The 24,243-nt window shown below is 45.4% G+C and overlaps 1 protein-coding gene across 4 annotated transcripts in view; it reads left to right on the top strand.

The window, feature by feature from the left end:
- The window catches only part of LOC146797227 (zinc finger protein 425-like), a 263,301-nt gene extending 244,068 nt beyond the window's left edge, over positions 1-19,233 (top strand). For 2 of the 4 annotated variants that reach the window (XM_085624183.1, XM_085624185.1), the window contains exon 6: positions 15,754-19,232. In XM_085624183.1, the coding sequence (XP_085480309.1) occupies positions 15,754-16,427 (674 nt within the window). In that variant the 3' untranslated portion in view covers positions 16,428-19,232. Of the gene's footprint in view, positions 1-15,753 lie in introns of all 4 variants that reach the window. The other 2 variants (XM_085624184.1, XM_085624182.1) reach the window with 2 other exon arrangements.
- The last annotated feature ends 5,010 nt before the right edge of the window (positions 19,234-24,243 follow it).

Genomic DNA, 24,243 nt, shown 5'->3' with positions numbered 1-24,243 from the left:
AGACTGGACTGGGCCAGGTACTTTGCAGCTGTGTATCGCACAACAATTATAACTCATAGCTGTTTGTAATTACATGTTCTGGTAGTCTATTTGAGGGGGATATTTATCCCACTATATTTGTGGGCTTAGCGGGCTTGCCTTAGGTGCAGTTCCTCTCTTTTCTTGCCTGACTGTAATGACTGACGTCGGCAAACTATCCGCCCTGATGACTAAGGGCAAAGACGAGAGGCATTCTGCACACCACAGGCCCTATGGATAGCTATCTTATTAAAAAGTAAGTCAGATTAATACTGATAGGAGGGCCTCTTTGGGCAAGGTGAGTCCCATTAGACTTCTTGAAGACACAACCCCTCCCTTACTGCCTCCGACTATCATGACTAGTAATACCTCTTGTGGAGCAAATAAGAGTACTGTGATTACCGCTCAGGTGCATAATGCTAGGCATTCTGGGTCCTTGGCTGATCATAGTGCTACTTCACAACTCCCATTGCCACCTGCCAAAACGGCTAGAAAATACACAAAGGTAAAACGCAGACAAAGGGGGAAGCATGCACAACAAAGTTCAGCAACCTTTAAACAAAAAGTTTGCTCCCTAACACAGTCCCCCTCGGATAAAAACCCCGCTTCAGGGCATCTGGATGCAGTGTCACTTTTAACGTTTCAATCAAATAATTCTCCTTTATTTCCTATTTCACCTCGTAAATTTGCTGTTGAAGATCTCATAGGGTCAGGCGTGGTTAATTGTTCTGTAACTGATTCCCCCTTAAACACGCCCATTAATGCCTCTGCATCTCTGTTGAGCTTTTGCTCTAGCAGTGTTGATGAAGGCTCTCCAAATTTGCTCAGCTTTTCTCCTGCCTCACCCCCTATATTAATTAATGGGGAATCCAAAGGGACTAATTGTGAGAATGGCTCTGAAGATTTAACTTTAAAATGGCTATCCGAGAACCTGAAGAAAATTATCACCCCAATTTTGATAGATACGATGGCCCAATTGTCTGCTCTTAAACTGCCTCCACAGACCAATTACGGTTGCACGACTGAGACCGACATTTTTGCCAAAATTGACCAAGTGGTGAAACCCCTAATACAGCCCCTTATGGATAATATTTTATTATTATTAAACACCCGCTTGGATTCCATAGAGAAAAAGCTGGCAGACAATACCCTTGCTTTCTCGGGCTGGGTGTCAGGTTTAAAAAACATTAGTTCTTCCTATACACCCGCTAAAGCCTCGACAAACACTATCCCCGGACCTCCAAGCCATCCTACCATCTTACCATCTATTCAGAAGGGATACTTGCCATCTCATCCTCTTTCCCCTATAACACCCACACTAACGAATAATATTGCACACAGTAAGACATCTGATAAATCAAAAGTCAATCCAAGTTTAGACCCAAAATCAGTCCCATCACAAAGTCTTGATAATCCAGCCATTAAAGACTTTGGGATTGGAAGTGACCTTAATAAAGACCGGCAATATCGTGTAATAGTGGACCTTCCTCCTGAAGCTGCCCCGTATGTAATCATCTTAGCCGGCGTTCCCGAGCTCCCTACTGGGACTAGGGAAGATTATCAAGGTCTTCGGAACAAAGTTGTTTACTGGTTGTCTAAAAACAGATCCTTGCCTGCTTATATTAATGGGGAAATATTGCATGTGAGGCGCTGTGAATGGGTGGGGGTGCGTCCCAAAGACAAAAAAGGGGACGTAATTATTGTGAATTTTAAAGATCATAGGGCAGTTAGGCACATTGGGGACTGGTACGTCCACAGTAGTAGTGATGCTATTTCTACACATTACTTAAATTATTTTTATCCATATGTGCCAACTCAATCACCTACAAACCAGGTGGATAGATGGCAGACAGTCTCTAGGTCTTCTCGTAATCATCATGGTCATAGCCGGATTCCCTTTGTACAACTTCGTGGTCCATTTAATCACAATGATTACTTCAGACACCCTTACTCCTTGTATAGAGGCCCGAATAATTATACATGGGACGGGAATGACATTGCCCCGTCCATTTATAATCTGCCTACTCAAAACCATTTTGATGTTTTTTCAGGTTTGGAATTTGTGGACTGACATAGGAAAATTGCATGCGACAATCCTTCCATTAGGCTAGGGCCTAAACTCGATAATGTTCTGCTGATCCCCAAAGTTCAGGCCTTCTTACCTCTCATTGAGGACGTTACGCCTGTACAAATTACCCAGACCTTGATTCATGACAACATAAGTGAGGTTAGCTGTAGTAACACTCACAAGGCTCTCTTCCTACTCAAACCAAACGATGAGGGACCTATTGGTGCCTCTACTTGTACTCGACCTGAGGAAACAAAGGTATCTTCCTTCCAAAGTAATCAAGGTACTAAAGTAATTAGGAAAGCCTGTACATTCTTATTCTGGAATGTGGCCGGCTTAAGGGAGAAAATCAACAATCCATTATGGGGCTCCATCATTGAGGGCCATGATATTCTGGCCTTCCAGGAAACCTGGTCCTTGGATCCGGTAAACATTAATGGATACAGAAGTTTTTTCACCCTGGCCGTGGGGAGCACCCATGGAAGAGCTAAGGGTGGCCTATTAACCTTAGTTTCCAATCAGCTTAAATACGAGGTTATCCGGTTTTCTCCTAAATCTAGTTTTTATCATTTAATAATTTTAAGGAATAGCAAAGGACTAAATGTCGCTGTAATTAATTTCTATAATAACATACAAAGGAAAGAAATCCCCAGCGTTCTATCCACGCTGAGGGATGATATACATTATGAAATAGACAAAACCGATAGAGAAGTTATGTTTGTTTGGGGGGGGGATTTTAATTGTAAACTCTGCACTAAAGGTAAACAGGGTTTATGCGGTTTAACTATCGAACAGGAAACAAATTCAACTCATTTCGAACATTTTCTGATTGGGGATTTACTAAATGACATATTGTTTATGTATGACTTAGGCTTTGTAAATGAAATTGCTCAAACGCCCTCCATCTTTGTGCCAACTTTTGTTGGTAGAGGAGCACTGTCTATTATTGATTTTATTATTGCCTCTAATAGTTGTCGCCATAAAATTATTAAGTCCAATATTATAGACCAGCCAGTGAGTGACCATCTGCCTCAGATTATGGAGATTGAAAATCTTTTTTTGGACCAACAAACGGACGCGCCATCGCTTCATGTAGTTCCGGACGTGGTCCTTGGTAGACAAAACGGGTACAGCTTAAAATGGAATAAGGTGGTCCCGGAAAGGTTTTTAGATAAATTACTGGGTATCTGCTCTACCAGTTTTGCCACATGCTTGGACGACAATTCTAGTCCTGATTCGATAATTGAACATTTTAACTTAATAGCTTCCACCATTAAGGAAGATCTATGGGTTGTGGCAAATGATAGGGCAAAGGGTAAAAGGAGCTGGTTTGATAACGCTTGCACCAGCTCCTTAACCTCCCTGAAAAGAGCTATTCACCAAGTACCACGTAATACTACTGAAATAAGAATCTGCAGGAAAGCATATAATGAAGCCCTAACAAACAGGAAGATGGTTATAAAAAAGGAGGCCCTGGAAGCGCTATGTGAAGCGTCACAACAGAAGGATGCGTCTGCCTTCTGGAAGGCTGTTAATACCCCTCTTCTCTATGATAACACCAAGGCGCGTATAGAAAATGCCATCACTGAGGAGGATTGGGTCAAGCATTTTTCTTGTCTTTATACACCGCATGATAATCTCCATATTACTGATATTTCTACCGGGGCCCATATAGTGGACAAGGCAGTTAAACTGTTTGTAAACTTGGAGGAAGTCAACTTGGCTTTGAATGCAACGAAGGGTGGCAAGGCTGCAGGGCCTGATGGAATCCCTGCTGACCTGTTTAAAGACAATGTTGAGCTTTGGGGCCCCATGCTTGTGCAATTATTTAATGCAGCACTGGCTAGGGGCCTAAACCCGTCCTGGTTCACCTCCGTGATTGTACCTATCTATAAGAAGGGCGACAGGCAATCCTGCGCCTGCTACAGACCAATTTCCCTATTAGATTCGTCCGTTAAGATCCTTGGGAGAATCATTTTGGTCAGACTGCAAACCTGGGCAGAAGAAAATAAAATAATGAGCGATTTACAATACGGTTTTCAAAAGGGTATTGGAACTCTGGAACAGTGCCTAAACTTAATGATTATACAATCAAAATACCTGAGGATTAAGGGGGAGCGCCTGTATCTCACATTCGTCGACCTTTCATCGGCGTTTGATTGCGTCTCCCATGTTAAATTATGGACCATTTTAAGAGAGATAGGCGTGGAAGATTCCATTGTTTGTTTCTTGAAGGATCTTTATTCAGGGGCCTCAGCTTCGGTCCGCTACGGCCGTGAGGGTCAATGCACAAGGTCATTTCAGGTTGGCCGGGGCGTTCGCCAGGGCTGCGTCCTGGCACCCTTTTTATTCTTGTTGTATATTAATGGCCTTGAGCGTCATCTTCTGAGTGATCGCGGGGACATTCCTAAGGTTGGGGGGAGGTTTGTCCCCGCGCTCCTGTATGCGGATGACGCGGTTTTAATGGCCCGCACTCCCGTGGCTCTACAAAATTTGATAAAATCTTTTGAGTGCTTTATGTCTAGTCTAGACTTAAAAGTTAATTGCACTAAAACTTTTTCAATGAACTGTGGCACTAAACCTGGTAATCATGCAAAAAGAATGTTTTTAAATAATGTCCCATTGGAATCTACCTCTATCTTCCCATACCTTGGCGTACTGTTCCATGAAACTGGGGTGTGGTCTCACGCGGTAAAGGCTAGAACTCTCTTGTTTCAAAAAACTATAATGGCCCTAACGAATTTTATTAAAAAACTGGGAAAGAAACCAATTAAGGAAATTTTAACTATTTATAAAGCTACATGTACCTCGGTTGCTATGTATGGCTCGGGCCTCTGGGGCCACACTAACATTGATCTACTTCAGAAAGCTGAGAACAGGTTCTTGAGACACGTTTTGAGAGTCCCCCAAAGTGTCGCGACCTACATTTGTCATTCTGAACTTGGCCTAAACTATATATCTGATTTGATCAGAATTCAACCTATTCTTTTGTGGCACAGGGTCTGGACAACTGATGAGTGCTCCCTGAATCGAGCCATCCTTCGGGATGTTATAAAACTGGAAAATGTGGACCGTTTAGATTGGCTAAATTACATTAAATTATTTTTTGCCAAAATTGGTCGCCAACACCATTTTGCAGATCCATCCTCAATGGAAGGTTTATCAAGGAACCTTTTGTCCAAGCTATCCCTGGATTACCTTATTGAAAATAGAAGCCAAGAGGAATTGAAGAAAAAATCTGTGTCTCTGCATTTTTCCCTCTTAACGAGCAGTAGTCTGCAGCCATACTTAACTTTGCCGATGTCTAATTATGAACGTTTTATCTTGACTCGTTTTAGATTGTCTATTGTTTTTAGATTATTGTCTTTTCCAGTTATGAATTCTTGGTCACCGAGCTTACCATTATGTCCGTGTGATGACTTTTCATCCCAGTCAGATATTCATATTCTGTTTTTCTGCACCTTTTATACCTTACCACGTAAGACATACATTATTCCACTCCTCAAAGAATGGAAAATTAACAAATGTCGCTTGGCTTTCTTAGAGTTCCAGAGAATGGACACTGTTCTTACTGTTACCGCAGTTTTAACTTATTTAAAAAACGTTTTTAAACTTAGGAAAACACTGAGTCTAGATGTATTTTAAGTTTACCTTTCTCCCTTTATATTTTCTTGTGTGTGTATTTAAATTGTAATTTAATGCTGTAACTTTCGTGGTTTTTGTCTTTAACCCCTTCAGTGCCCATGACGAGCTGGACTCGTCATGGGCCGCGGTGGCGCTGTGCCCATGACGAGTCCAGCTCGTCATAGACCCCGCCCGCTAATGCAACGGCCGGCACTGGGCGGGGAAAGGGGCGGGCACTGAAGGGGTTAAAACCGAATAAAGTATTCTTGACTTGACAATAGATAATAACAGTTTCCTTACAAAACTGAATTACCCTAAGTCTCCCGATAAAAATGGTACCTCACTTGTGTGGGTAGGCATAGTGCCCGCGACAGGAAAGGGCGCAAAACGCAACGTGGTCACAACTCAATATCGCAGTGAAAATTTACCCTTTTTTGGCATAGTGCCTAGCTCTAGTATTTGAACCCTAGCTCTACGGGCACCTTGGGAAACCTAGCAAACATATACATTTTTGAAAACTAGACACCCAGGGGAATCCAGGATGGGGTGACTTGACTGCCTCCCACCAGGGTCTGTTACCCAGAATCCCTTGCAAACCTAAAACATTGACCAAAAAAAACACATTTTCCCCACATTTCTGTGGTGGAAAGTTCCGGAATCTACGTGGATCCACAAATTTCCACCCACCCCGCGTTCCCCAATGTCTTACGAGAAAAACGGTACCTCACTTGTGTGGGTCGGCCTAGTGCCCGCGACAGGAAACGGCGCAAAACGCAACGTGGTCACACCTCAATTTCGCAGTGAAAAATGACCCTTTTTTGGCAAAATGTCTAGCTGTAGTTTTTGAACCCTAGCTCTGCGGGCACCTTGGGAAACCTAGCAAACCTATACATTTTTGAAAACTAGACACCCAGGGGAATCCAGGATGGGGTGACTTGACTGCCTCCCACCAGGGTCTGTTACCCAGAATCCCTTGCAAACCTAAAACATTGACCAAAAAAAACACATTTTCCCCACATTTCTGTGGTGGAAAGTTCCGGAATCTACGTGGATCCACAAATTTCCACCCACCCCGCGTTCCCCAATGTCTTACGAGAAAAACGGTACCTCACTTGTGTGGGTCGGCCTAGTGCCCGCGACAGGAAACGGCGCAAAACGCAACGTGGTCACACCTCAATTTCGCAGTGAAAAATGACCCTTTTTTGGCAAAATGTCTAGCTGTAGTTTTTGAACCCTAGCTCTGCGGGCACCTTGGGAAACCTAGCAAACCTATACATTTTTGAAAACTAGACACCCAGGGGAATCCAGGATGGGGTGACTTGACTGCCTCCTACCAGGGTCCGTTACCCAGAATCCCTTGCAAACCTAAAAAATTGACAAAAAAACACATTTTCCACACATTTCTGTGGTGGAAAGTTCCGGAATCTGCATGGATCCACAAATTTCCACCCACCCCGCGTTCCCCAAAGTCTTACGAGAAAAACGGTACCTCACTTGTGTGGGTCGGCCTAGTGCCCGCGACAGGAAACGGCGCAAAACGCAACGTGGTCACACCTCAATTTCGCAGTGAAAAATGACCCCTTTTTGGAAAAATGTCTAGCTGTAGTTCTTGAACCCTAGCTCTGCGGGCACTTTGGGAAACCTAGCAAACCTATACATTTTTGAAAACTAGACACCCAGGGGAATCCAAGATGGGGTGACTTGACTGCCTCCCACCAGGGTCCGTTACCCAGAATCCCTTGCAAACCTAAAAAATTGACAAAAAAACACATTTTCCACACATTTCTGTGGTGGAAAGTTCCGGATTCTGCGTGGATCCACAAATGTCCACCCACCCCGCGTCCCCCAAAGTCTTACGAGAAAAAAGATACCTCACTTGTGTGGGTCGGCCTAGTGCCCGCGACAGGAAACGGCGCAAAACGCAACGTGGTCACACCTCAATTTCGCAGTGAAAAATGACCCTTTTTTGGCAAAATGTCTAGCTGTAGTTCTTGAACCCTAGCTCTGCGGGCACCTTGGGAAACCTAGCAAACCTATACATTTTTGAAAACTAGACACCTGGGGGATTCCAGGGAGGTATGGCTTGCGTGGATCCCCCAACGTTTCCTTACCCAGAATGCCCTGCAAACCTCAAATTTAGCTGAACAAATCACCTTTTTCACACATTTTTGTGTGGGAAAGTTGTGGCATCACCGGGCTGACACAAATTTCCTACCACCCAGCGTTCCCCTGGTCTCCCGATAAAAACGGTTCCTCACTCGTGTGGGAGGCCCTAGTACCCGCAACAGGCAAGGCCCCAAAACGTATTGATTTTTTTTTTTAAACAAATCTTTATTGAGCTTTTATGACTTATTTTACATAACCCAAACACCCCCCCCCCCCCACCACCCAACAGGTTACAGGCATTACAGTTGGTTTGTATACATATACATTTAACAAAAAGAAAAAAGAAAATTGTAGCGTAGCTTCCTTTAATCTTGGTTATTCGATACCTTCTATCCATGCTCTGAGTGGATCCCAAATAGCTAGACCTTTCTTGAGTCTAGCTACGGCGCACTACGTTTAGGACCCTTGCCTGTTGAGGCGCACTACGGTTTGGACCCTTGCCTGTCGCGGGTACTTGGGCCTCCCACACGAGTGAGGCACCGTTTTTATCAGGAGACCCGGGGGAACGCTGGGTGGTAGGAAATTTGTGTCAGTCCGGTGATGCCTCAACTTTCCCACACAAAAATGTGTGAAAAAGGTGATTTTTTTCAGCTAAATTTGAGGTTTGCAGGGCCTTCTGGGTAAGGAAACGTTGGGGGATCCACGCAAGCCATACCTCCCTGGAATCCCCCGGGTGTCTAGTTTTCAGAAATGTGTGGGTTTGGTAGGTTCCCCTAGGTGGCCGCCGAGCACCGGCCAAAAACCCAGGTGACCCCCCTTGCAAAACCAGGTCGTTTTGAGGTAGGCAATTTTCATGTCGCCTCAATACGTTTTGGGCCCTTGCCTGTCGCGGGTACTTGGGCCTCCCACACGAGTGAGGCACCGTTTTTATCGGGAGACCTGGGGGAACGCTGGGTGGTAGGAAATTTGTGTCAGCCCGGTGATGCCTCAACTTTCCCACACAAAAATGTGTGAAAAAGGTGATTTTTTTCAGCTAAATTTGAGGTTTGCAGGGCATTCTGGGTAAGGAAACGTTGGGGGATCCACGCAAGCCATACCTCCCTGGAATCCCCCGGGTGTCTAGTTTTCAGAAATGTGTGGGTTTGGTATGTTCCCCTATGTGGCCGCTGAGCACTGGGCCCAAAACCCAGGTGACCCCCCTTGCAAAACCAGGTCGTTTTGAGGTAGGCAATTTTCATGTCGGCTCAATACGTTTTGGGCCCTTGCCTGTCGTGGGTACTTGGGCCTCACACACGAGTGAGGCACCGTTTTTATCGGGAGACCCGGGGGAACGCTGGGTGGTAGGAAATTTGTGTCAGCCCGGTGATGCCTCAACTTTCCCACACAAAAATGTGTGAAAAAGGTGATTTTTTTCAACTAAATTTGAGGTTTGCAGGGCATTCTGGGTAAGGAAACGTTGGGGGATCCACGCAAGCCATACCTCCCTGGAATCCCCCGGGTGTCTAGTTTTCAGAAATGTGTGGGTTTGGTAGGTTCCCCTAGGTGGCCGCCGAGCACGGGGCCAAAAACCCAGGTGACCCCCCTTGCAAAACCAGGTCGTTTTGAGGTAGGCAATTTTCATGTCACCTCAATAGTTTTGGGGCCTTGCCTGTCGCGGGTACTTGGGCCTCCCACACAAGTGAGGCACCGTTTTTATCGGGAGACCCGGGGGAACGCTGGGTGGTAGGAAATTTGTGTCAGCCCGGGGATGCCACAACTTTCCCACACAAAAATGTGTGAAAAAGGTGATTTTTTTCAACAAAATTTGAGGTTTGCAGGGCATTCTGGGTAAGGAAACGTTGGGGGATCCACGCAAGCCATACCTTCCTGGAATCCCCCGGGTGTCTAGTTTTCAGAAATGTGTGGGTTTGGTAGGTTCCCCTAGGTGGCCGCCGAGCACCGGCCAAAAACCCAGGTGACCCCCCTTGCAAAACCAGGTCGTTTTGAGGTAGGCAATTTTCATGTCACCTCAATACGTTTTGGGGCCTTGCCTGTCGCGGGTACTTGGGCCTCCCACACGAGTGAGGCACCGTTTTTATCGGGAGACCCGGGGGAACGCTGGGTGGTAGGAAATTTGTGTCAGCCCGGGGATGCCGCAACTTTCCCACACAAAAATGTGTGAAAAAGGAGATTTTTTCAGCTAAATTTGAGGTTTGCAGGGCATTCTGGGTAAGGAAACGTTGGGGGATCCACGTAAGCCATACCTCCCTGGAATCCCCCGGGTGTCTAGTTTTCAGAAATGTGTGGGTTTGGTAGGTTTCCCTAGGTGGCCGCCAAGCCCGGGGCCAAAAACTCATAGGACCCCCTTTGCAAAACCAGGTTGTTTTGTGATAGGTAATTTTGATGTCTCCTCAATAGGTTTTGGGGCCTTGCCTGATGCGGGCACTATGCCTACCCACGCAAGTGAGGTACCATTTTTCTCTGAAGACTTTGGGGAACGCAGGGGGGGTGGAATTTTGTGGACCCACGCAGATTCCAGAACTTTCCGACAAAGAAATGTGAGGAAAATGTGTTATTTTGAACACATCTTTAGGTTTGCAATGGATTCTGGGTAACAGAACCTGGTGAGAGCCAGTGAAGTCACCCCATCCAGGATTCCCCTCGGTGTCTAGTTTTAAAGAATGTACAGTTTTGCAAGGTTTGCCTACGTGCCAACTGCGCTAGGGCCCAAAATCCACAGGTATGCACATTGCTTAAAAAAAATCGGAGCCCAGTGGGCTTTCTGCCGCCCTGGGGGGGAATCGGGGAAGGGGGTTTCATCCTGATATGCCCCTAAAGGGGCAGAAAGACTGTGGCTATTTTTTGTGGGGGCGGGGGCATTGGTATGACCATTTTGGGCAGCCCCCACCCTCACGCATAAAAAAAGCCTGCATACTCGCTGGCGCCTACTGGGCTTTCTGCCCCCCCAGGTGGCAGATCAGGGGCCACTGCCACCGTCTGCCCTCCGGGGGGGCAGGAAGACTGGAATTTCTCTGGGGGTGGGGTGGGGTATTGTCATGTCCATTTTGGGGAGCCCCTACCCCTAAACTAATAAAACAAAAAAATCCATGGTTGCTAGTGGGCATTCTGCGCCCCCAGGGGGGGCCAGATTGGGGGCTACAGCTCCCATCTGCCTCCTGGGGGGTAGAAAGACTGACATTTTTGTGGGGGGGAGAGTGGGGGCATTGACGTGCCCTTTTCGGGCAGCCCACACCCTAAAAACAATTGTGCAGAAAAAATCCCTGGTGTTTAGTGGGCTTTCTGCCCCCCCCCCCAAAGGGGCAGATTAGGGGCCAATGCCCCATCTGCCCCCCGGGGGGGCAGAAAGGCTGTAATAATTGGGGGGTGGGGTGGGGGTATGGGCCTGCCCGTTTTGGGCAGCCCCCATCCCTATTTTTTTTTTTTACAATTCCCTGGTGTCTAGTGGGCTTTTTGCCCCCCCGGGGGGGCAGATTGGGGGCCGATGCCCCATCTGCCCCCCAGGGGGGGGGCAGAAAGGCTGTAATGGTGGCGGGTGGGTGGGGGCATTGGCGTGCCCGTTGTGGGCAGCCCCCACCCTAAAAATAAAACTAAAAAGTAATCCCTGGTGTTTAGTGGGCTTTCTGCCCCCCCGGAGTGGCAGATTAGGGGCCAATGCCCCATCTGCCCCCCGGGTGGGGCAGAAAGACTGTAGTAATTGGGGGGGGGCATGGGCCTGCCCGTTTTGGGCAGCCCCCACCCCTATTTTTTTTTACAAAACTCCCTGGTGTCTAGTGGGCTTTTTACCCCCCCGGGGGGGGGGCAGATTGGGGGCTGATGCCCCCATCCGCCCCCCAGGGGGGGCAAAAAGACTACAATTGCCAAGAATAAACAGGGGGGAGCAAAGGCCCTTGCCCAAGGGGCCGCTCCCCCCTCCCTGGTGTCTAGTGGGTGGATCCCTGCTTGGGGATCGCCCTCCTGTGGCGATCCCCAAGCAGGGATCCACTGGGGAGGGGTACCATTGGAAAGGGGAGATTCTCCCCTTTCCAACGATACCTCTCCCGTCTTTCTACGTGCTCAGGGGGCTGAGATAGCCCCTTGAGCACGTACAAAGTGAAACCTGAAATGAGCCTCTTGGCTCATTTCAGTTTCACTTTCACTGTAATGACGTCGGCGTGCGCGCCGATCGTCATTACAGTGAAAGGGGGGGGGGGGGGGGGCTCGGGTGCTGGGGAAGCTCTTCCCCAGCTCCTGAGGCTATTTTTGCAGAAAGGGAATCCCTCTGGTGCCCGCACCAGAGGGATTCCCTAGGGTATGCCTAATGACGAGCTGGACTCGTCATGGGCACAGCGCGACAGTGCTCCATGACGAGTCCAGCTCGTCATGGGCATACAAGGGGTTAATGTCCAGATCCTTCGGGCTCAGTTCATGACCCAACTTGAGTATCCTCTCCTCCATGGCCAATCTCGTTTTCTTCCTCCCCGTCCTTCATGGCCAGCCTTTTCTCCACTAAGGTTCTCTCAGCTTCTGTTTCTTCAATGTTAGTTTGGCTAGTTCCAGCTTCAGCTTTCTCTCCTTCCTCCTGCCCTCCAGCTGCTCTGGGGACAGGCCTCTGGATGACACACTTCTCCCTGCCCTGGAGGGAACCACTACTCCAGGCAGGACATTGCCCCCCTGTCCCACAGGCAGCCCCAGATTTATTAGTGAATCCTGGTCCAGCTCCTCCTCCTGTATTTCCTTCTCTGGGGTTAAAGATGCTGCATGGAAAGTTTCTATCCAGGCCCTCAGCGCCTTTTGCAGCTCCACTTTCCTGGTGAAGCCTTTAGTAAGAAAAAAGCTCAAACCCCTTGCAGAAATCCTTGAGCTGGGACACATTGTAATTCTTAAGTGTGGCCGGCTCATAATCCATTTTTGCAGGGGCAGATGTAGAACTTCCCGTCAGAGACATGATTTTAGGAAAAATAAAAAATGCCAAGGAAGAATAGGAAAACAAATGCCAATCAAGACACATTGACTCAAATTGGTCTTAGGCATGGATTGTAAATGTAAATGTAAATCCGTATTTGTAAAGCGGGAACTACTCACCCTTGCGCGTCTCTAGGCGCTGGGGGACGTCATGGAAATTAAGTGAGCAATGGGGCGATTGAGCGATTAGTAGTGTCCACCAAATTACTGTAAGGTATTTCAGAAAAACAAGTCCTATCCTCACTGCTGATCACCAGTGTTAGAAATTGGGTCTCTGTTTGGCAGAGGTATGCACCCTGTCCAAGTGGGGACCACAATCCTAGTCAGGGTAAGTCAGATAAATACCGTAAATTAACCTGCGCTCACTCTCTGGTAGCTTGGCACAGAGCAGTCAGCCTTAACTTAAGAGGCAATGTGTAAAGTATTTGTGCAACACTTAAAACACTAAAAAAGTGAAAAGACTGCACAAAACAATCCACAGCAGGTTAGACAAACCAAGCTTAATTTAATGAACCAAACAAGACCAAAGCGACACAAATCCAATAAGTAGAACCAGAATTATGAATTTGTAAAGAATATCTGCATATATAGTGCTTAAAAGCACAACCGGGGCTATCTGGTCGGACTTGACTAGGTCAAATCCAAAAGTTAAGGCCGACAACGATGGAGCACGGGCCAGATACCTTGTCTTACTGAAAAAAGTATCTTGTTGCGCCATTGACGGGACCTGATGCATGGAGCAGAGGAGGCAATGCGTCGGCATCGATCCCTCTGGATGTAGGCAATGAGTGGGTTCCAAGCAGCGCAATTCGAGATGTGTCAGCTTCTTCCAAGGTAGGTGATGAGTCGTCATAGAACCAGTGCAGCTGTCAATTTGATGTCCTCGATGGCGGCGACAATGCATTGGGGTTGAGGAGAGATGTATCCGTTCCAACTGGCGCAGCGGCGGCAATGCTTGGAATTTGATGAAAACATCACAAAAAACCCACTTCCAATGGTCAAGAACTGGATAGGCACTACTTTGCAAGGCAGAGGTCACAGTTGACAGAGTCTGCTGTAGATGGAAGTCTTTGATGTCCCTGAGACTTCATACTTCATAACAGGAGGCAAGCCAGCAAACCCTTGGAGTCACTTTGGTTCTGGGTTGTAGAGATGCAAGTCCAGTCCTTTTCACTCCCAGGCAAGGAGGGCAGCAGGCAGCAGGTCAGGCACGGGAAAGCAGGAATCCAACAGAGTGACAGTCCTTTCAGCAGCACAGCAGTTCTTCCTGGCAAAGTATCCTCTGGTTCAGATGTGTACTGGGTTGGTGGTGTCAGAGGTCCAGTACTTATACTCAGTTGTGCCTTCGAAGTGGGGGAGACTTCAAAGAGAGGCCTTTGAACTGCACAAAGTCCCTGCCCTTCCTGCCCTTACTCCGGACTCACTACAGGAGGGTATGCAGCCCTTTGTGTGGGGTCAGGCACAGTCTATTCAGGTGAAAGTGAGACAGTGCTTAACTCCGCCCCTCCATCAATTCAGTTAATGGACCGTTAAGGCCCATCAAGTCACAACTAAGTTCCCATTGCGTGTTGATGTCTAGAGGTAATGTACAAGGCCCAGCTGTCACCAAGCCCAGTTGTCTATTGGAAATAGGTAGGAGACTCAGAATGGTAAAAGTAAGGAAATGGCAACTTTCTAAATTGTGAGTCTAGAGATACCAAACTTGAAAAGTCTATCTTTTCCCAATCAGAAATTACACTTTTTAAGTGTAGGAAGGTAATCCCAAGGTTAACCTATGGGAGAAATAGGCCTTGCAGTAGTGAACAGCAAATGTAAGAGTTTTTCCCTACCAAGACGTAGACAAAGGAGTAAGGCACTACACACAGGTATTTATCTATTATGCGGGTGTTAGCAAAAGGCATGCTATCAAGCCACAGTAAGATGGAGAGTGCTGTGTTTATCAAAATATTAACATACCTTTACCAGTTAAACAAGAAGCCCTTTCTACAGTAGTCATGCCAGCTACTGCTTCTCGTATTAGAAATGTCTTTAATCCAGCCATCTGTAAAGCAGCAACTTGGAGATCGGTTCATACTTCTGGAAGGCATTATTATATAGACTCCGACTGTAAGGCACATACCGTAGTGGATCAGGCCTCCCAGGTATCACATTTGCCTCACTTGATGCTTTTTCTTTTTGATACCACTTCCAAGTAAGAGTTTTGTTTATCTTGCTACTCTAATCTCCTGATTATGGCGACCAGAGAAAATCACATGAACAGAGAAAGAAATATTGCTCACCTGTGATGCTAGTTCTCTGTCAGGGTTATTCTTACTGAGTCCATACATTTTAAACCCACACCCCTCTTTCCAAAAGTATGGTTTTGGAATCTTTAAACTGATAGAATACTTTCACTGGTTTACCTTTAAAGTGGACTCCCTGACTGAGGAGACTAGCATGTTCTTGAACTGTTAAGGGTGCAGGGTCAAATTGGCACTAATGTGTATGCAGCCTCTTTGGAGGTCTTACTCTCTGTCATTTTTAGTTTTAAACGTGTTAAAAACAGCAGTGTTTTCAGTCGTATGCTATATGACTGACTTGATGGACTGGATGCATTTAAAAAAGAGGGGTGGTACAGAATTTCTTACCTCATGCATGGATGTTTTCTTTTATTTAATGAGTTTTCATATGAAGATTTTACACAGGCTTAAAGATATTCTACTGTTTATGGATTTAGAGAGATTATCCATGACTAAGAACTAAAATGACAATGACAAGTAAGTAACCTTTCCTTTCACTTTTAATACATTTGTACAGAATCTTGTACTTAAATGCTTTTTAAAGTAAGGCAACATCTTAACAAAACAGTGTACAACAATTTCATAACTCAAAAGATATTTCAATATGGTTTGTGTTTATTCTGTCTCTAATCATACTTACGACTTGCATATAATGTGGCATTCGCATATATCTAACATTTACAATGCTAATTGTTTATTTTTGTTTTAATTCAACAGATGACCCAGAAATGAACAAAAAAAGAAAATCAACAACTTTTAAATGTAATCCTAGAACAGCGGAAATGCCAGTTGGAAACAACAACGTAAAATTGTTTTATGCTCCTGAGAATGAGGGACAAAATCATCGCCAGTTGTGGCCAGACATTCCTCAAGAACTAGAAGCAGATGAAACTTCTCAATGCAACAGTGGTTTCAGTAAGACCACACTTTTCCATTTGCTTCAGGAAAATCCTAAAATGCAAAGATCAGAAGGATATGATGACTTTGAGACAAACACAAACCACCAAAATGTCACATGTCAATCAAACATTCAAGGCCAGAGCCAATACTCCTGTGTTATGTGCGATAAAAGTTTTAGAAAGAAGGACACTCTTTTTAAGCACAAGAGAATACACTTGGGTGTAAGACCATACCAATGTAATGAATGTGAAAAGAGCTTCATTAGGAACGACAATCTTATAGTTCACATGCGAACACACACAGGCGAAAGGCCATATCATTGCAACATGTGTGAAAAAAGCTTCAGCCAGAAAGGAATTCTAAGCAGACATCAAGCAATTCACGTTGGAGAGAAACCATATCAATGTGCTGCGTGTGAGAAAAGCTTCAATCGGAAGGGGAATCTTATTACACACCAGAAAATACACTTCCAATATAGACTTTCATCTTAGGTGCAAATATTCAGAGTAAAGTACTTTGCGGAAAGTTTATCTTGTTGTTACTATTGGCATATACCTTCGGCACAGATGTTACAAACCCCAGAAAGAAAGGTGTGAAGAAGGCTTCAACCAGTCAAAGCTAAATCGATATTGTCTGGAACCTTTTTCAGTAATTAATTTTGTTTCTTCTGTTGTAATCATCGCTTGGCCTTGAATAAGCAATTGTGTAAACATTCTTTAAGGTTGGTAACATTTAAAGGTGTTGAGAATTAGGTGCAAATAATGTTTATAAATTCAATATAATCACACACTGTGGCTTTCATTACAAGTTTTTGCAGAATGTGGTTTGGTAGTTACCTTATCCTTTAAATACCACTGGCCTGGGCTCTGATATTTACCAGATTAACTTACATTTCTTGCATGAAAACGAGGCATAACATCCACTATTGGTATTTTTGCCCATTTAATTCCCTTGTTTTTCTTATTTTCCCATTATAATGTTCTGCAGGTTTTCTGCGCTTAATCTGCCTGCGGATAATATTGAGGGTGTGATGCGCTCCCTGGTGATCGCACGCTCAACAAATCAACATGACATAATTATCACACAACCCAGAATTCTGATCACTTCGCAAACCTGAGTTTAACCAGGGATAGGAATTTAGTTCTGAACTTGTGACAACAGCCTTAAAGTCTTTAACTGTGTACACAATGCAACATTAAGGAGCTGCATTTAGAAACACTTGACAAATGCATAAAAGTGAAATAAAACTAGAACCAAGCACAACACATTAAATAAAAGGCCCAGAATGAGTACTGAACGTATTGAAATTGTGCCAGCAAGCATACAAAATTAATAAATTAAGTTGAAATTTTCGCAGGCTTGTTTTGAAAATCACTTGGCTAGGAACAGTGCCATTATTGGGTGATGATTTGTTTCAGGTATGACTGTTCGCTCTTCTCGTCTCTCCTCATCTCTTTACTTCACAGATGTGACAGTGGTGAAGTGATGTCTCAGGACGAGCCTTGAAATTGCTTCTTTTTTTAAGTTTGAAAAGAGTAACGTTTATTGAAGTGAACAGGAAAGGGTAAAAGAAAGGGAAATACAATAAAGATACATATATACTCTGTTTCTGAAAAATATAAATATACATAAATAAGTGGTTATCTTGACAATAAAGAGAAGATATGTGAAAATATAATACAAATCTGGTCAATTATCTAAAACGTAACAATATAGTTCAAATAGATCTATACAAACAATGTTAAAATGTCAAGGAGGTTTCGACACCTCGTGCTCTGAAGTTTTGCGTGTATGCAATAATTTAGCAAGGCAATCAATAAACCTCGTAACTGGGAACCACATATTCAAACGTTTTACAGCCAGGGATATTGGATATACATAAACAGTATCCAATCTGTGATTATGGCATACAACGTACCACCAAGCCTGGAAAGAGAGGTCAGACAAATTTTTCCAGTGTTTGGTAAATTGTTGAAATGCTCCACCCAAAAGTAAATCTAAAACATGTAATTGTAAGGGACACTGCGACCAATCATCAGAAAGAGAACGTAAGAAAATATTAGCAAAAGAGAAAGGCACTGCATATTGAAAAATCTGGGTGATTTGTTTCCGGACACTTTTCCAAAAGTCATGGACTAAAGAGCAGGAAAAAAGTAGGTGTTTTAAATCTGTGTTCGTGGATGAACATGACCAGCAAGTGTCGGGCAGTTCAATGTTTATTTTATGAAGAAATAAGGGGAAAAGGAGTAGCCTATTGTAAATGAAGAAAAGTGTCTGCGTGGTGTTGGCTGCTTTAGATGTTTTTCAAATTTTTATGCCAATTTGTTTTCCATAATTGAATGGACCAATTGACATTTAAGTCTAGTTCCCAATCTAATTCCACTTTAGTTTTGTCTCTAAAGGGGTTCAAATTACACAAATATGTATACATTTTTGATGCTTTGGGCCCTGAACTCAAAATGCATGAGAGGTGTTAGAAGTAGTGTTCGACTGATCTAAAATTAAAGCAGATTGGTCAACGGCTAAATTCAAAGCCTGTTGCAGCAAATGGTATTTATTAAATAATGAAGCAGGAAAATTAAAAATGGTCCTAGCTTGGGGAAAAGATATAATTTTATCATTCTGAAATAACTGGTGGACCCAGAGAAGGCCCTTTTGTCTCCATGACTTCCAATATATGGGTTTGTCTATAATCGTTATCCGATGATTGCGCCAGACTGAGGATTGAAAAAGTGATTTTATATTAGAGGAACTGTCTAATAAAAGTGAGTCTAATAACTTGTGTGTGTATTTAACAATGGGGGTGGATAATTTCTGAGGTTTTCAGATGAATGATAGATGTTCCTGAAAGGAAAAAGGGGCAATATATGATTGTTCAAGTGTCACCCAAAGGGAGGAAGCTGACAAAGAGTCAGTAAGCCAGTGGGTTGATTGACGTAAGTTAAAAGCTTTATGGTAGGTAGGAAAATCAGGAAAATTAACACCACCTTCTATTTTGGGGCGGATAAGTTTTGCCAATGACATACGTGCTCTTCTCTTATTCCAGAGAAAGGAAGATAATAAAGAATTAATCTTTTTGAAGAACCTTTGGGGTATGGCCGCTGGAATGTTAGACACAGTAAACAATACTATCGGGCTTAACAACCTTTTTATTGTATCCAACCATCCCCACCAGGATAGGTAAAAGGGATGCCGTCTGTCAATGAGGGAAGAAATCTTTGAGCAACATTTGTCCAAATTGATAGAAATTGATGAATTGATTGAAGTAGAGAAATATATGCCTAAGTATTTAATATGATTAGTATTCCAATTGTAATTAGTTATTTTAAAATCATCTTTGAAAGTAAATTTAGTTAAAGGCAACATTTTGCATTTGTCATTATTAAGTTTATAACCAGATATAGAAGAGTAAGTCTCTGTCTCAGAGAGAAAAGCAGGTAGAGAAGAAAGAGGGTTGGAGAGGAACAACAGAATGTCGTCAGCATAAGCTGCCAGTTTAATATGCGTGTTTCCATAAATAAAATCTTGAAATTCTGAGTTTTGACGAAATCTAGATAGAAAGGGTTCTAAAGCTAAATTAAATAAAAAGGGAGATAAAGGACAACCTTGCCGAACACCTCTGCCCAAATTGAAATACGGAGAAGTAAGACCATTAGCAAAAATAGCTGCTCTAGGATTTGAATATAGAAGAGAAATTAAACTATTAATTTTGGGTCCAAAGCCAAACCACTTAAGCGTTGAAATAATAAAGGGCCAATAAACTCTGTCAAAACCTTTTCCGCATCTAAAGCTATAGCTGCCAGAGATTCAGCAGAATGAGAAGATTTGGAGAGTATATAAAAAAGCAGGCGCGTAGTGTCAGGAAGAAAATGACCTTTCACAAAGCCTGATTGTTCTTTACCTAGAAGATCTGGAAGAAAGGATTCTAATTGTAAGGCCAAGTGTTTTGAGAACATTTTATAATCGATATTCACTAATGAAATCGGTCTGTACTTTTTACAAAAGCGTAGGTCTTTATTTTCCTTGGAAATGAGGCAAATTAGGGCTTCTAAAAAGGAACCTGAAGAAGATCCTATTTGTAAAAAAGAAATCAAAAGCTTATATAATTTGGGAAGAAGAAAGTGGGAAAAGAATTCAACAGTGAGACCATCTGGGCCTGGAGCTTCATCTTTCTTTAGAGCGTGCACAGCAGTGCGTAGTTCTGTCACTGAAACATCAAGCTCTAATGAGTCAAAATTTAAATGAATATCAGAAGGTTTAGTAATAGAGGAGAGAGAGTTCATAATGGACTCATCTGTAGGAGTGGTTTCAGGTGTATACAAAGAGGTATAGAACGTATGGAATTCTTGCAAAATTTCTGAGTGTTTAAATTTAGGCAACTGTTGATCATCAAGGATTGAATCAATAGTAAATTTGTTTTTTTAAACTTTGATATAGTTGGCCAATAGTTTGCCTGATTGGTTTTGGGCGCCATAAAACTTTGTGGATACAAAGAAGTGTTTTCAGTAGATTCCTTATTAAATTGAAGTTTGGCAGCTATTAGAGCTGTTAAACAATCTTTTGATTTAGAAGTGTAATAGGTATGTTCCAAATGTTTCATCTTAACATAAAGGTCTGTGGCGGTTTTTCGAGCAATGTGACGTTTTTTGGAAATGTAATTAATGATAAAGTCCTGTGTAGCAGCTTTAAACACGTCCCATATGACATGAAAGGAGAGGGTGTCTGATTCATTAAAACAGAAATATTTATTAAAAAAAGAGGTGAATGAGGATGTAAAAACAGGATCGAGTAATAATGAATTATTAAAACGCCATCGTTCAGGGGCAGAAGATTTGTGAAGTATGTCTAGAGAGACAGGGGCATGATCAGAAATCAAGATAGAGCCAATATCTGCCGATTGTATGGATTGAGAAAGGTTATGAGAGGTAAAAATATAATCAATGCGTGATTGTGTATGATGGACTGGAGAGAAGAAAGTGTATTCTCTCAAGATGGGATTGCACAGTCTCCATGTGTCAACTAAATGTCTCTGTTGAAAGGAGTGTAGGAATGATTTATGAGCTTTAGAGGGTATAAAAGGAGACGAGGAATTGCGATCTATGAAGGGATCAATCATTTGATTACAGTCTCCAGCTAAAATCAAGTTATCATGAGGGAATTGCATCAGTTTTCCTGCAAGATGGGACCAAAAAAGGCAATCATCCGTAGTTGGTGCATAAATATTAAACAAAGTGAGTGGAGTCTTCCCAATCATTAGGTCCGTAAGTAACCAGCGACCTACATCCTCTTTTACTTGAGAAATAAGCTTAACCTGGAGAAATCTATGACAAAATGTAGCAACACCATTACGCTTACCATCACCTGGAGAGAAAAAAACATCCCCAACCCAGTCTCTTCTCAACTTTAAAGATTTGGATTCTGTGAGGTGTGATTCTTGAATTATGGCTATATTAGCCTTCAGTTTAGACAAATGTGATAATACACGTTGCCTTTTGATCGATCAATCAATCACGACATTTGTATAGGGCGCTACTCACCCGGAAGGGTCTCAAGGCGCTGGGGGGGAGGGGTTCGTCACTGCTCGAACAGCCAGGTCTTGAGCTGCTTCCTGAAGGAGAGATGGTCTTGGGTTAGCCGTAGGTGGATGGGGAGGGAGTTCCAAGTCTTGGCTGCCAGGTAGGAGAAGGATCTTCCTCCGGCGGTGGCTCTGCGGATGCGCGGTATGGTGGCGAGGGCGTGGCTGGTCGATCATAGCTGGCGGGTGGGCGTGTAGAAGGTCATGCGGTCGTTTAGGTACTTTGGGCCCAGGTCGTGGAGAGCCTTGTGGGTGAGGAGTCTGAACGTGATTCTCTTGCTGACGGGGAGCCAGTGCAGGTCTCTCAGGTGTCCGGTGATGTGGCTTTGTCGGGGGATGTTCAGGATGAGTCGTGCGGAGGCGTTCTGGATGCGTTGGAGTCTTTTTTGAAGTTTGGCTGTGGTTCCGGCGTAGAGGGTGTTCCCGTAGTCCAGTCGGCTGGTGACGAGAGCCTGGGTGACGGTCTTCCTGGTTTCTGTGGGGATCCATCTGAAGAACTTGCGGAGCATGCGCAGGGTGTTGAAGCATGATGAGGAGACGGCGTTGACTTGTCTGGTCATCGAGAGGGAGGAGTCCAGCATGAAGCCCAGGTTGCGCGCGTGGTCCGTTGGTTTGGTAGTGGTGTCCAGGGCAGGGGGCCACCAGGAATCGTCCCAGGCGGAGGGGGATGATCCCAGGATGAGGACTTCCGTCTTGTCTGAGTTCAGTTTCAGGCGGCTGTTCTTCATCCACTCGGCGACGTTCTTCATCCCTTCGTGTAGGCTGGCTCTGGCGGTGGCGGGGTCTTTGGTGAGGGAGAGGATCAGTTGGGTGTCGTCGGCGTAGGAGATGATGTTGAGGTTGTGTTGGCGTGCGATGGCTGCGAGGGGGCTCATGTAGACGTTGAAGAGGGTTGGGCTGAGTGATGATCCTTGTGGTACGCCGCAGATGACTTAGGTGGCCTCGGATCTGAACGGGGGGAGGCGGACTCTCTGGGTTCTTCCGGCGAGGAACGAGATGATCCACTCCAGTGCCTTCTCTTGGATTCCGATGTTGCTGAGGCGCTGCACTAGGGTGCGGTGGCAGACAGTGTTGAACGCAGCAGAGAGGCCCAGGAGGATGAGGGCCGCCGTTTCCCCGTTGTCGATCAGGGATCTGATGTCGTCGGTGGCTGCGATCAGAGCGGTCTCGGTGCTGTGGTTGGCCCGAAACCCGGACTGCGATGGGTCGAGGGAACCGTTCGTCTCGAGGAAGGCGGCGAGCTGTTTGTTGACGGTCTTCTCGATGACTTTGGCAGGAAAAGGAAGGAGCGAGATGGGACGGTAGTTCTTGAGGTCGGTGGGGTCCGCCGTTGGTTTCTTCAGGAGGGCGCTAAGCTCGGTGTGTTTCCAGCTCTCCGGGAAGGTGGCGGTGTGGAAGGAGGTGTTAATGATGTCCCGGAGATGGGGTGCGATGATGGCGTCGGCCTTGTTGAAGACATGGTGGGGGCAGGGGTCGGTGGGGGACCCGGAGTGGATGGTGTTCATCGTGTGGATGGTGTCTTCGGTGCTGATCGTGGTCCAGTTGCCGAGGGTGGTGGTGGCGGGCGTTGGTTCGTGGTAGGGTGCGTGGTCTGTGCGTCGAAGCTGTTGTGTATGTCGGCGATCTTGCGGTGGAAGAACGAGGCGAGTGAGTCGCAGAGGTCTTGAGAGGGGGTGATGTTGTTTCCGGCGCTGGGGTTGGAGAACTCTTTGACGATGCTGAAGAGTTCCTTGCTGTCGTGGGCGTTGTTGTCCAGTCGATTTTTGAGTGCTGTCTTCTTGGTGGCGCGGATCAGCTGATGGTGTTTGCGGGTGGCGTGCTTGAGGGCGGTCCTGTTGTTTGTGGTCTGGTCGAGCCGCCAGGCTTTCTCGAGGGTGCGGTAGTTCTTCTTGGAGTCCTTGAGTTCGTCGGTTAACCAGGGGGTTTTCTTGCTGCCGGGTCTGCTGGGAGGGTTCTTTAGTGGTGCGAGGTCATCGGCGCATGTGGTCAGCCACTTGGTGAGGTTGCTGGCTGCTTCGTTGGGGTCCGTTGTGCTGGTGGGAGGGTTCTGGCTGAGGGAGGCAGTGAGCTGCTCGGCGGTGATCTTGCTCCAGCTCCGGCGAGGAACCTGTTGCGGGTGGTGGTGGTTCGTGGTTCTTCTGAAGCTGAAGTGAACGCAGCTGTGGTCAGTCCAGTGGAGTCCAGTGGAGTGGCTGAAGGAGATGTGCTTGCTGGATGAGAAGACGGGGTCAAGCGTGTGGCCGGCGTAGGGGTGGGGGTGTTCACCAGTTGCTTGAGTCCGAGGTTGTCCAGCAGGGTGGTGGTGTTTCTGTCATTGTTGTTCTCCAGGTGAAAGTTGAGGTCCCCTAGGAGGATGTAGTCAGCGGAGGGAAGGGCGTGCGGGCTGATGAAGTCTGCGATGTCTTCGCTGAACTGTGTGCGTGGTCCCGGGGGTCTGTAGATGAGGGTGCCTCTGAGGGTGGTCTTGGGGTTGGTGTGTATCTGGAAGTGGAGGTGTTCGGCGGCGGTGAAGGTTTCGTCGGAGTTGGTCGAGATGCGGATGGTGTTCATGTGTACGATGGCGATGCCTCCTCCCGTCTGGTTGACGCGGTCCTTCCGGGTGATCTTGTATCCGTCCGGGATGGCTATGGCGATGTTGGGCGCTGAGGAGGCGTTCATCCAGGTTTCAGTGAGGAAGGCGACGTCTGGTGAGTGTAAACCTCGACATTCCAAGTAACAATATGTTCGAGGCA

This window comes from Triturus cristatus, chromosome 9, assembly GCF_964204655.1.
Source record: "Triturus cristatus chromosome 9, aTriCri1.1, whole genome shotgun sequence".
Lineage (NCBI taxonomy): Eukaryota > Metazoa > Chordata > Amphibia > Caudata > Salamandridae > Triturus > Triturus cristatus.
This window is presented reverse-complemented; position numbering and strand designations above follow the sequence as displayed.